At 40.6% G+C, this 13666-nt stretch overlaps 1 protein-coding gene across 6 annotated transcripts in view; it reads left to right on the plus strand.

Moving 5' to 3' along the window:
- Positions 1 to 13666, plus strand: part of LOC146861244 (sodium channel protein type 2 subunit alpha-like) — a 905823-nt gene that overhangs the window by 786939 nt on the left and 105218 nt on the right. For all 6 annotated transcript variants that reach the window (XM_085645403.1, XM_085645408.1, XM_085645407.1 and 3 more), the window contains exon 23: positions 11570 to 11623. In XM_085645403.1, the coding sequence (XP_085501529.1) occupies positions 11570 to 11623 (54 nt within the window). The remainder of the gene's footprint in view (positions 1 to 11569; positions 11624 to 13666) is intronic.

The following is a 13666-nucleotide window of genomic DNA, read 5'->3' on the forward strand; positions in this document are numbered from 1 at the left end:
TCACCATACCCAAGATCACAAATAACAATAACTGCCAAACGACCTACCGATGGGGAAGAGACTGGGCTAAACTGCCAAAAGATAGAACAGATCCACTAATCCCCAAGCAGACTCCCTTTGTTCCAGGTGATTCAGTGGACAAGAACTACCACACCTACTGTAACTATATCACCAACTTCCTAGATAGACATGCCCCCATGAAAAGGATTAAGAACAGGAGAAAACCTTCAGCCCCTTGGTTCAGCGAGAAGCTGAAATTACTAGGGAACACCTGCCGACAGGCCGAGAGGAGGTGGCGTAGATCATACTTAGAAATAGATAGGAAGTCGCTGAAATTAGTGCAGGCTCAGTATAAGCAGACCATCACCAGGTCCAAATCACTTTTCTATGCCTCTAGACCTCTCCAGCCCTGCTTGTCTGGCCAATAAAGTGCCGGCATCACAGAATTTATGCGATGAAGTCGCTACTTTATTTGATGAAAAGATTGCCAAAATTGTTGGGGGGCTCGATCTGGGTACAGCTAGTAGTCAGATATTAGATGAGGAAGCCTGGGCTGAAACATCAATTGAGCACTTTCAACCTCTTACTGAAGAGCTCTTTAACAGCCTCGCTCAGGATGTGTTCTCTGGGTCCCCCTTGGACCCTCTTCTTCACAGGATCTGGAAGGAGTATGATCCTGAAATATTCCCATGAATGCGACTGATATGTTGCCAATCTCTGAAGGAAGGAGTAGTCCCAGAAGTATGGAAGCAGGCAGTGGTAACTCCCTTGTTAAAGAAGCCTTCCCTGGATCCAACAATTCCAGCTAATTTTAGGCCTATATCTCTCCTGCCTTATCCTATAAAAATCCTGGAAAAGGTTGTCAGCAAGTCCCTGTCGAGTTACCTCGAGGAAAACCATCTACTGGACAGGGATCAGTTTGGGTTCCGCCCAGGTCATGGGACGGAAACCGCTTTGGCAACCGTGCTGGACAAGTTGCGAATGCGAGCCGACAATGGTGACTCCTCGGTGTTGGTATTACTGGATATGTTGGCCGCATTCGACACGGTTAGCCACGCAGTGCTGATAGGAAGGCTGGAGAGACTGGGGGTGAAAGGCTGTGCCTTGAAATGGATGCAATCATACTTGTCACATAGACAACAGGTTGTAACCATGGCACCATTTGCCTCCCCAAAGTCCCTGGTTTGCCATGGAGTTCCTCAGGGCTCGGCAATAAGCCCCATCCTTTTTAATATATACTTACGCCCCCTGATTCTCATCATAAAATCATATGGGATTGATTTGGTTAATTACGCCGATGACACCCAATTGGTGTTTTCCCTGGAACGGAAGCACGCTTTGTCTATGGATACCTTCCAGGAATGCATGCGTCGGGTTTCTGGCTGGCTTAAAGTAAATTCTTTGCAGTTCAATGGGGGGGAAACAGAGCTGCTATACTGCTCTGCAGCAAGACTGTCAAAGTTCCTACCGTGTGAGTTTAGACTCACACTAGAGGACGACCCCCTGGTGCCAGCTAAAACAGTACGCAACCTGGGTGTCATGGTGGATGAAGATCTGCAAATGCTGTCATAGGTGAATAAAATAATTAGTATATGCTTTGCCTTGCTAAAAGCACTTTGGCAGATTTTACCACTCCTACCTAGTGAGGCTAGACCCTTGGTGGTGAGGAGCATAATCCTGAGTAGACTGTACTATTGCAACTCTTTGTATTTGGGTGCCCCTCAATACATCCTGCAGGGGCTGCAAAGAATCCAGTCTATAGCAGCTAAACTGGCCCTCAATAGGCAGCGCAGCTCCACTTCCACCTTGGCCCTGAGGGACCTCCACTGGCTGCCCATCAGGGACAGAATTAACTTTAAATCCCTGTGTATGGTATACAGAGCACTGCATAGTACAGGTCCGGTATCTATGCAAGAGAGATTCATCTGGTATAAGCCTACTAGACAGCTACGCTCTTCTAGTGCAAATCTGGCAACAACTACCAGATTCAAGAAATCCAGGATGAGTGGTAGGACCTTTGGCACAGCAGCTTCACGTCTCTGGAATGAGCTACTCCAGAGCATCAGACAAGCGAACTCCCTGCTAGGCTTCAGAAAAAGTCTAAAGACCTGGTTATTTGCCAGGAATGAGAAGTAATGCTTCCTGTTAATAGTAAGGCCTGTTTCTGTTGATTTTATCCGTCTAGGTCTTAAAGCGCCAGGATACCCGTAGGGTGACAGTTCGTGCTATACAAGTGTGCCATACAATACAATACAATGCAATTTACTATAAAGAGTTCATTGAAGTGAATGTGCTCAGTTCTGCATGTACCTGTATACAATGTACATAACTCGCAAAGTATTATGAAATCTTTATTGTGTTTGGTCTTATGTTGGTCATAATATACTAAGCAATTTTTATAAACCCTGTGTGGAGTCTTTTTGAGGCATATTCATTGTGTTACTGTGTGTGTGCGTCTTGCACAGATACTTAACACATTGCCTCTTTAGATAAGCCTGCCTGCTCTGTGCCAAGCTACCAGAGGGAGAGCACAGGTTATCTCAGTGGTGTATCTAGCTTACCCTGAATAGTGTGTTGGGTTCCTCCTGGCCTAGGTGCATACCTTAGCCAACCAGAAATCCCATTTCTAACAGGTAGTTACCCACCACTATGTAAACTATAAAACATACTAGCACACTCATTGGATGATGTCATCAGTGATGTTATCAATGATGTCATTTGAGATGGCATCAGTGATGTCATTAATGGTGTCATAGAACATGTTATGAGTGATGCAGTACTGTGCAGGGTTTGGTAGTGGGAGCACAGAAACGTTTGCATGTGATATATAATTAAAAAAGTGTAAATTCACAGAAAAACTATATTAAAAGTTATTTGTGGTTATCCTTGGTTATTCTGACAAAAGAACACTTAAATTGTAGTTAACGTTATAAATTAAACCTGACAAAAATTGTGCTTAGGACCATAATCAATAACTTGCACAACAGTTCTGCAAAACAAAATTCACACAGCAAATGCAATGCATATGACCTCATCCTTGATGCAAGAGATCCATTTAAAAATGTTGTAAATAAGTTTACAGATAAGATTACATGTCATGTTGCCTTTAATACAATGAAAGCAATGACTATAGTATTATTTATTGGTTTGAGTATGTGTTATTATTGAATTTCATTGAACTACATTGTGCTTTTAGCTGTTGTGCTATATTGGTTTAAATATTGTGAGGTTATAAGCATTGAATTTGGTTTGCAGGTTATGCCTAGCAAGGCAATTGTGAGGATTTTTGATTACGGTCTTACCATAACTAACAAAATTCATTTGTTGCCAGTTTTAATTAATTACCATAACTTCACTTATCTGTTGTATTTTAAGTGAATTTTTGAGTTGTTAAAAACATATGTTAAGAAGTTATTACCAAATGTAATCAAAACTTAGTTTCAACATTTGATTTTTCAGTTAATTTTTTATTTTTGTTTAATCACATAGTACAGTCAATAGTTTCCTGGGCCGAACTCACCAAGGAGAGGCAATCCTGCTGTGCTCAGCCTTTGGCCAGCCCTGTGCCCAAGTCATACGTCCAATCGCCAAATCTTCTGAGCATAAGCTACGCCCACTGAGCATGGTCTTCAACCCTGCACAGCAGTGGATGGCTACCTGTGGCAGATTTGACATCCCAGTACCGAGACTGGGGACTATGGACCTAAGCACTGATGGATACATGCCTATCGAGTTTTATGGCCTGCCCATGTGCTTTGCGGATCCTAAAAAGACCCTTTCTTTTCAAATGTTTGAATGTAGTTTTGACCTTGTGCTCTTATGTGGTCTTTCAAACATTATTTTAGAATGCCCCACTTTATTTAATAGCAGCCACAAGTTTGAGTTAGTGAACCTGGTTATGGGTCTGCATACCCAAAATCATCAATGTCATAAGGTAATTCCTCATCCAATTACATTTGAATATTTAAATTCAGGTCCGTTGTCAGTCCTTGAACTCAGGCTTGGACTAATGGCCCAGATTTCAAAGATCAGACAAAAGGGCGTGCAAGAGGATATAACGGGTTCGTCCTCCTCAACCAAACATTGTATGCCAAAAACAAAACAGTAATGTTACACTCAGTTGCTCTCCACAACAGAAAAAAATATGTTTTCTTGGAAAACACTCACCCACCAGGGTTACCCCTTGGTGGAATGATTCATCATCTGGTCCATTCCGTTCTGCTACAGATTGGGGCATGCTGCATCCTAAGTACTATGTCGAAGCACTGATTGATCTTACAAAATGATAAAGGAAATGTTATTAGGAGGGAAGTGGGTCATAGTTTAGTGCTAGGGAGTAGTTTAAAAATACCTGGCTAGTAGGTATATCTAATTTTTATTCCTGTCTCTAGTCGTAATGGTAAATAAACAGGTGGGGGTGTTATTAGGAAAATGAGGTTGTAATGTACCTGCAATCCTAAAAGTCACCATGTTTCGAGCCATGCCCCTATTAGCTCTTCTTCAGGACCTCGGGAACCTAGTTCCCTGGTACCACTCCTATTGGTTTACACTGAAAAAACACACTACTTGCATGTGATATCATAAGGTAAAATATGTACATTTACCACCTAGTTAGGTGTACCAGCCTTTGGCTGTATGTAGTTGTCTTTTCTACATAGCCATTGAACACACTTGAGCACCTCAGTGTAAAAAAACTGTGTATATCATCAAAAAAGAACATACATATCATCGGTGAACACTTCTAGTGCAGTTCCATTGAACTGATTAAATACCCACAACCATTGGTCACAGGATGCAGGACGCATTGTCATGACAAACAAACATTCAACAAGTAGGGACATTCATAATAGTAAACAAACAAAGAAGCCACATACATATTAGATGCTATTATATCGCATCATGGTTCCTCTGGTGGAAGAGGGTGGCCTGTTGTCACACTCAATGGGATAAAGGAAACGGTGAGAGATAGATTTAAGGGAGTCTGCCCAGGCATATTGGAACAAAAATGTGAACAAATATCCCTTCGAATCTGTGATGCCCAAATGTGCGATTGGAAAACCTGCCATATCCTGTTTATATGATGTTGCTACACCGATAAATTATAGGGTCAGTGTTTGAGAAACATCCGCTCCTCAAGAAAGGTCCGAGCAGCTGCCCTGGTGAGAAAAGTGCTTACCACATCAAGGCAAACCCTCCTAATTTCCACCTATTGTGGACTTCCTTCAGAGACCCTTTTTCTCTTAATAAACCCTCCCATCCTTTTTTAACCATACCAACTAGAGTCAGAAATAAAAATTATATATACCTATTAGCCAGGTATTCTTAAACTACACCCTAGCACTACACTATCCCTCACTGCCCTCCTCATAACATCTTCCTTATCATTTTGAAAGATCAATAAGTGCTCGCATGTAGTCCTTATGTTGCAGCACGCCTCCATCTGCAGCGGAACGGGATGGACCCGATGATGAAGCATGCCACCAAGGGTTAACCTTGGTGGGTGAGGGTGATTCTTTTGTGAACTATTAAAGTCAATAAATTAACAAATACTTAACCCTCTGGAACCTTGCCACAAAAGCAGTCAGTCTTAACTAAGAGGCAATGTGTAAGTTATTTATGCAGCACACAAAAAGTTATAAAGTGAAAACACAACAAAAATTCAAAAATTATTTGACACAAAAATGACAAACATTCCAAATGTAGACCTTCAGTTATGATTTTTTTGAAGTTTAAGATAAAAACAAGCTCCTAAAAGATCAAAGCGCCAACCGTAGATATCTAGTCATGCAAGTCTGAGTCAAAATTAAAAAATATGGCTGACCGTGATGGAGCGTGGGTCAAACAAAAGAAGTGGATTTGGCCCGGTCGGTGCTTACCCTACATTGGAAAGCTGCTGGATGAAGTTGCGGTGAAGATTTCTACGTTTAGGCTTAGTCTTTTTGAAACCTCTAGCAGGTGAAGCTGCAAGCCGTACCCAACAATGGCTGCATGAGGTCGAATACCCCTTCTGTGAAGGACTGGTGAATAGGATTTGCTGCTTCAGAGAAGAAGGTAGCGGAAGCTGCCACAAAATCAGGCTGACTGGCAATGCACCTTGGATGGATGACAAGCAGGTATATCTCAGTCTCATTTCGGTTCTCAGAGCAGTTTTTAGGCAAGAATTTGGTAAGTCTCAGGTTTTGGACTTTGGCTATTTTTGCACCTTTAGCACCACTTACAAGTGTTCTGGACTGGATAGGGAGAGGCACCACTTAGATAGTCAGGACTCATTGACGCTGGGTTCAGGTGTAAGTTCAAGATGGTTGGAACATTTTCCATCCCTGAGGCTCTGACACATTTGTTAAAAAGGGAATATCTTCAAATGATGACAGGTAGAAGGGAAGGTTTCTTCTGATAGTTTATTTGAAGTCACAGGTACAACAGCTCATCCACCCAACCGCCTCAAGTGTCACTCTCCAACCCTCACTCTGAATTCTAACTTTAAGTCAGAGCAGGAGTCATATTCTAGAACCCATGGGTGACATCACAGAATCATGTTAACAGGGAAAGAAACAAAAGGTAAGTAACATTACAACACATCTCCCTCCCTTATGTTACAAACAAAATACGTCATAGACTCCATGGGTGTCATCAAAGAATCATGTAAACAGGGAAAGAAGCATAAGATGTTACAAACAAAAATATGTGAACAGAAACATGTACATAAAAACGCAAAGAAAACAACTTACATTCCAGTAACATAATCCTTCAAATAAGAAGGACTGTGTATTCTCCTTTCAGATCTCCTGGGAGAATCCAAAGGAGATTCCATACTAACATCAGTGAATTTTTTACCCATATGAAAAGCATTACCACAGACAGCAACTCTGTTCAAATTCCACACCTTATGGTCAGAAGTCCTAACTGCATTTCGAAAAACCTTTATAACTTCATAAGGCTTTGAAAACTTGAAACCAGAGGTAGCGAAACCAGGTCTCTTAATTCTGACAAAATCTCCAACGTTAACTTTAGTAACTTTGACCGCATGTCTCAGGTCATAATTCTGCTTGCTTTTTGACAAATATGTTCTTCTTTGTTCTTCCAAGAACTTAAATCAGGAGTCACACCTTTGTCAGAAAGAAGCCTGTTAACCCATGGAGGCTCAAGACAGGTGTCAGGTTGCCTCCCACGGAACAAGATAAAAGGGGATTTGCCTGTGACAGAATGAGGTACAAAGCGATATACACTAACTCTCCTAGAAACTTCCTCTTTCCAATTAAGATTATTCTGTTTCGCCAAAGAGATGGTATCTTTTAATACCCTATTGAACCTCTCCACGGTCCCATTAGATTCAGGGTGGTAAAGAGCACACTTCTTGTGGACAATCCCACACTTGGTAAAAAAGTCTTCCATCTCTTTTGAGACTAGTTGTACCCCATTGTCAGTCAAGAGTGTTTCAGGTAAACCTTCTCTAGAAATTATGCTTTTTAGAAAATCTATTACTGTTTTAGTACATGTGTTCTTCACAAAAGAAATCTCTGGCCACCTAGAAAAGAGATCCATCACTACATTGACATAAGTATCAGATCCATCTCCATGTATCGGCCCCAAAATATCAAGAGCAACATCTTTCCACGGGCCAGTAGGACGCAATCTTTTTTCCATCGGTTGAGTTCTAACCTTTAAAGACTTTTCACTAAGAGAACATTCCATACATTCCCTAACTAATCGTTCAATTTGAACATCCATCCCAGGCCACCAGTAAGAGGAGCGTAACCTCTCCTTGGTTTTTGAAATGCCCTGGTGTGATTCATGAGCCAACTCCAGGAGTTCTTTTCTTAGAGATATGGGTGGAACAAGTCTGTGGCCTCTCCACAACATCCCATCACTATTAGACAACTGATCCCTCACAGACCAAAAATCTTTGACTGATAGTCCTCCTTGATCTTTATGATTCCAACCATCATGTATCAATCTTAAAACCTCTTGAATAGACTGATCTTCAAAACAGGCAGAAGACCAGCGATATTGAGAAATTATTTTATAATCAATTTCACACACGAAATCATGTGGTAAACCAAAACTAGGGTCATCCTGGGACTCAGAGTGATTACAAGGAACCAATCTCGAGAGTGTATCAGCAACCAAGTTATCAGGGCCAGGCACATGCTTGACAGAAAAATCAAAACCTTGTAACCCAACAATCCACTTAGAAATTCTTGGTGAAATTGAATCAATGCCCTTCTTGGTCAAAACATCACCCAACGGTTTATGATCCGTCTTAATCATAAACGAAGTACCCCAAAGAATTTTTGTAAAACTTTTTAACAGCTCAGTAGACCGCAAGAGCCTCCCTCTCAATTACGGAGTACCTAGTTTCTGCTCCTTTCAAACTCCTTGAGATAAACATAATGGTATTTTCTGGGTTAGTTCCACCTTGATACAAAACAGCACCTAACCCTTTAAGGCTAGCATCAGTGGAAATGATAGAACCCTTTGAAGGGTCAAAATTACGAAGTTTGGGAGCTGACTGCAGTTTGTCTTTCAAATCAATAAACTCTCTATCACACATATGGTCCCAGGTGAATTTGACCCCTTTTTTAAGCAAGTTCCTCACACTATGAGTAGTCTCAGCAAAGTTCTTGATAAACTTATTGTAATATTCTGCCATTCCCAGAAAACTCATGAGTTCTTCTTTCGATGAGGGGGGAGAAAGATCTCTAATAGTGTTGACTAACTCAGTTTTGGGAACAACTCCATCAGCAGTAACAGAATGACCTAAATAATCAATTCTGTCTAAACCAAATTTGCACTTTTCACGCTTGATTGTGAGATTGTGGGTAGAAAGACTGTCGAACACCAAACGAACTCTCTTCGCATGTTCCAATTCATCAGAACCATATACCAAAATATCATCTTGATAAAGGCAGACCCCAGGTATGTTCACTAATACCTTCTCCATAACCCTCTGAAAAACAGAAGCAGCCGAGACAAGACCAAAAGGAAGCCTTACAAACCTAAACATTCCAAAAGGTGTCACAAAAGAAGTCAGGTCTCTGGAGGATTCATCAAGCATATTCTGATGGTACGCTAATGTCAAATCTATGGTACTAAACACTTTAGCACCACGCACCATGCTCAGAAGTTCAGAAATATTGGGTAAAGGGTATTTGTCTACCAGAACACACTTGTTGAGCTGTCTGAGGTCCACACATAACCTCAGGGATCCATCAGACTTTCTTGCGGCCACTACCGGGGCCAACCAAGAAGTGCCTTCCACTTCTTCAATAATTCCCTGAGATTTAAGTCTCTGTAGCTCGCGCAACATGTCATCTCTGACGCTAAAAGGGACATTGCGTACTTTACTAGAGACAGGAATAGAACCCGGAGCTAATTTGATCTTATGACAATATCCTTGCAAACACCCAAGTTGTTCACCCAAAAACACGGGGATACTCTTGCATCAGTTGTGTTTGTAAGTAGTAGTTGAGATTTACAGTTTCTACAACCTTCTTTTCTCTAAGTATTATTGGAGGGTCATTTATATTATTATCCCATCCTCGTCGCCAGTGTTAAGAAGTGAATATCTTCAAATGATGACAGGTAGAAGGGAAGGTTTCTTCTGATTGTTTATTTGAAGTCACAGGTACAACAGCTCATCCACCCAACCACCTCAAGTGTCACTCTCCAACCCTCACTCTGAATTCTAACTTTAAGTCAGAGCAGGAGTCATATTCTAGAACCCATGGGTGACATCACAGAATCATGTTAACAGGGAAAGAAGCAAAAGATAAGTAGCATTACAACACAATTCCCTTGAAGTGCTTGGAATTTCCTGCCTCCCCTGCTCTAGCTCCAGCCTGGCTGCAGGCACAATGGACTAATGTGAATTTCTTTGGCATAGCCTATCAACTGGGGCTACACCTAGCTCCGCCTCTCATCCTGCCATTGATGGCCCATCGAGGCACACCTAATCCTTTTATTGTGTGGCTGCCTGGGAGGAATATACAAAGTCCAACTGCCAACTACACCCAGTCATGTGACCGAGGAACAGGCTACAGGCACAAAATGGTTAGGGCAGAACATTCTAACTTTCTTAAAGTGGCATTTTCAACATTGTAACTTAAAATCCCAGTTTATCATTAAAGAGGGTTTTAAATTGCTACTTTTCAGGCACCACTCTGAATTCCCTAAATGGTCCCATTCAAACGTTAGCACTTATTAAATGTAATAAGGCAATCCAGTATTATACTGTGGGAGAGGTGTGGCCTCACAATAGTGAAAAATGAATTTGTGAGTTTTTCACTACCAGGACATGTTAAAATTACAATTACATGTCCAACCTTTTAATTACAATTTGGCCTGCTCAATGGGCTTTATAGGTCCTACTTTAAGGGTGATTTATATGCAATAAAAGAGAAGTTTAAGACTTGGCAAGGGGATTATTTTTCCAAGTCGAATTGAGGCTGCAATGGCAGAACTGGGCCATGGTTTAAAGGGCTACTTAAGTAGGTGGCACAAAATGTGCTGCAGACCCACTAGTATCATTACACTTACATGCTCTGTGAATGTGGTATACAAATTATTAGGGACGCTTAAGTAAATTAAATATGCCAAATAGGTGTAAGCCAATCTTGCCATGTTTTAGGGTTTGAGCACAAACACTTTATCCCTGGTTAGCAGTGGTAAAGTGACCTAAACCAACAAAAAACAAATTCAGAAAAAATAGGAGGGTAATGGCAAAACATTTGGGGCTAACCAAGCAGAAATGACTAAGTCCAACAATAAACTAACAGCAAATCTGAAATGAAAATTGTAACCAATCTTATTGCTTCTTCCTTTTACTCATTATCTCTGCATCACCATATCCTCATAAGTCCACAGGGTTTAGTCATTTTCCCATGAATGTTTTCCATGTAAACCAGAACTGCAGGACATCAAATGCTCTAATTTCCAAGAATCACATTTTGGTGGGTTTAGTGTGTGACTAAACCAGCCTTCTGGGGGTTCATCGGTGGTCTGTGGGACACCTGTTGTCTCGGCCAATATATGGCAGTGGTTCCATTTCTTAGTTTGCACATAGTTAGTACACCTACCCATTGCCTGTTTGCTTCTGGTCCATTTACAGTTATGTGGTACAGACACATGGACATGGTTGTTTGTACATTTGTGCAGTCCCTATGCACACAATTGGACTGTCTCCTTGAGATCGCTTGTGGAAAAAATTATTGCAAGGCTAACAAATATTCACCATGTGTATGAAAAAGTTAGACAGACGTGAGGTGGTATGCAAGAAAAAATAGATCCATGGCGATCATAAAGAAGAACGTTAGAGTACATGACAAAGACTGCTCGTTTGTAATAATCTCAAAAGGAAACAACTTGCTTGCTTTTAATGGTAAAGGCTGGGATGTTTTAATACAATTGTCATCAATGAGGGTAGAGTGTAGATACCTCTGTCAAAATGTTTATGATGTTTGATTTCAATCAATCTCTGATTCATGAAAAGAGAGGTTAAATTACATGTTTTTGATCATCATCACTTGTACTTTTTTTTGTCTTCCTTCAAAATGTTATTTCTTGTTTGCAGGCAACTTTTAAAGGATGGATGGACATTATGTATGCAGCAGTTGATTCACGGAAGGTAAGTGCTTGGCATAATGTTATGGTAATAAGAATGCATATCTATATCAAGAGATGAGAGTGGTAATAGAGGTCACTAATCCTACCTCCCTGGTACAATATATAATACACACAATGGTTAGTGAGCACAGGAAATTAATAATAGATGAGGTGTAGTCCTACCAGAATTACAGAGATCCCTCATTAGGGAAAAACAGCCCTCACCCTCAATTTGTGGCATGCTTCATATTTGGCCTTTTCCTGCACCCAAAGCGCCAAGTAGTGTTTGCGTATGCTCAACCATTAAGTGGGAGCACAAGATATTATAGTGAGGGATTAGAATTAGATATTAGAAATGTTGATAGATGAACAAGGTTAAAACTGCCTAGGGCTCAAGCACCATTCTTCAGTTTGTTCAGGCCTACCCTGGCAGGTTTTAATAAAGAGGAAAGTTGTGATGCTAATAGGATATTATAACTCTGCTATCCTTAATATTGGTATTGTCAAAATGTTTCAACTGATTCCTAGTGCACAAACTCCACTTGCAGTTTCTAAAATGCAAAAACAAAGTAAACCCAAAATCAATAGCTAAGACAAACCAATCAACTTCATGGAAGAACAGCTTCCTAATTCAAGAATATCACATTTTCTATTTAGGGAACCAAATGTGGTGAGGTCCGTATGAAACAAAACCTCAGCTAAAAACTAGCCTTGTTCCAGAAAACAGACACAGTAGAAAACTAGGGCTGTTTTTCACTTTGTGCCCTTCCTACCCTTGGAATGCACATTACAGCAGTGGGCTTATTGAGAGGCATCCATGAGCCTCAAGCTATAAAAAGATTAGATTCCAGATTGCAAGTATGGGCAGAATTGTGAGATTTTGCAGCCTCCACCATCAGTCATACCCCTGGGTAAAATTTGTACTTAAAATCTTGCTACAATGAGCCCCCATTCCTGGAACAATCTCCTCTTATACGTTAACGGCATTACCTCTAACACTAATGTGCAATACCAAAACACCTCACAAACCTTTTGAAGTACTTTTTAGATCAGAAGCACCTCATCATTGAAATATTGTGGCTATTCCCTTAAGAAGAACTACTAGTCTCCCTTTTATGTTATTGCAAAACATTTAAATATCAGCTCATGCAGCAACAGTGTAAACGTCATATCTTTGAAAATATTTCATTTCAGTTTCTAGACATCTGCTTAAGATCCGACACAATGAACTACATGATTACATGTAGCTTAGATATTTTAGACAAAGTGAATGCCTGTAAATATTATATTTTGATTGGCATTTGTAATATTGATTTGTTATTTGTTTCACATATACACTATTGTTATTACATAAAAATTACCATTTTTTATTTGATCTGCGCTAGTCCACAGTTTGAATTACACCTCCTAGTGTTGAAGTGTCATTGTGTGGCCCTCCCTTGGACCCCTATAACTCCAACAAGCACAGCTCAATTTTTGGGCAAAAAAAATGGCTAGTCTTATTTTGTTCTTTGTTTGGCCTCCCCCACTTGCACTGTAATTCTGTGAGGAATCTTTGGCTTCTTGGGCACCAATTATGGGATGCTAGGGAGAGCAGCTGCTACTCCTGGTTTGCTCTCCTGTACACCAGTCACTGGCCTCGATAGTAAAGATTTTAAGGGCCACCAAGTCAGTGGCTGGTAGAGAAAGTAAACCGAATTCTTGGAGCCCTGTTTACTTTGTATAGTTTTGACTCCTTACCTACTCCCTATGCAACAAATAGCAGACAGTTGAAGGCTTAAGGGTCAAAAAAGGGCTAATGTTTTGATGTCATATGATGTCAACTTTTGCAGATGTCAATGGATACATTTTGTCCAATCTGCCACCCCTGGTATTTTGGTGAATTAAAGTGTGTGCAATTTCCTGGAATCAACAATTTGCTGAAGTCAAGATCACAAGCTCTTGAGATGCTTATGTAGCATATTGTGTTATTATTTATATGGTGCTTGTCATAGGTTTGAAGAAAATTTGCTTTTCAGTGTCTTTCCTGTAATGTTACTAATGTTCAAAAATATTGATTATTGTT

This window comes from Triturus cristatus, chromosome 3_1, assembly GCF_964204655.1.
Source record: "Triturus cristatus chromosome 3_1, aTriCri1.1, whole genome shotgun sequence".
NCBI lineage: Eukaryota > Metazoa > Chordata > Amphibia > Caudata > Salamandridae > Triturus > Triturus cristatus.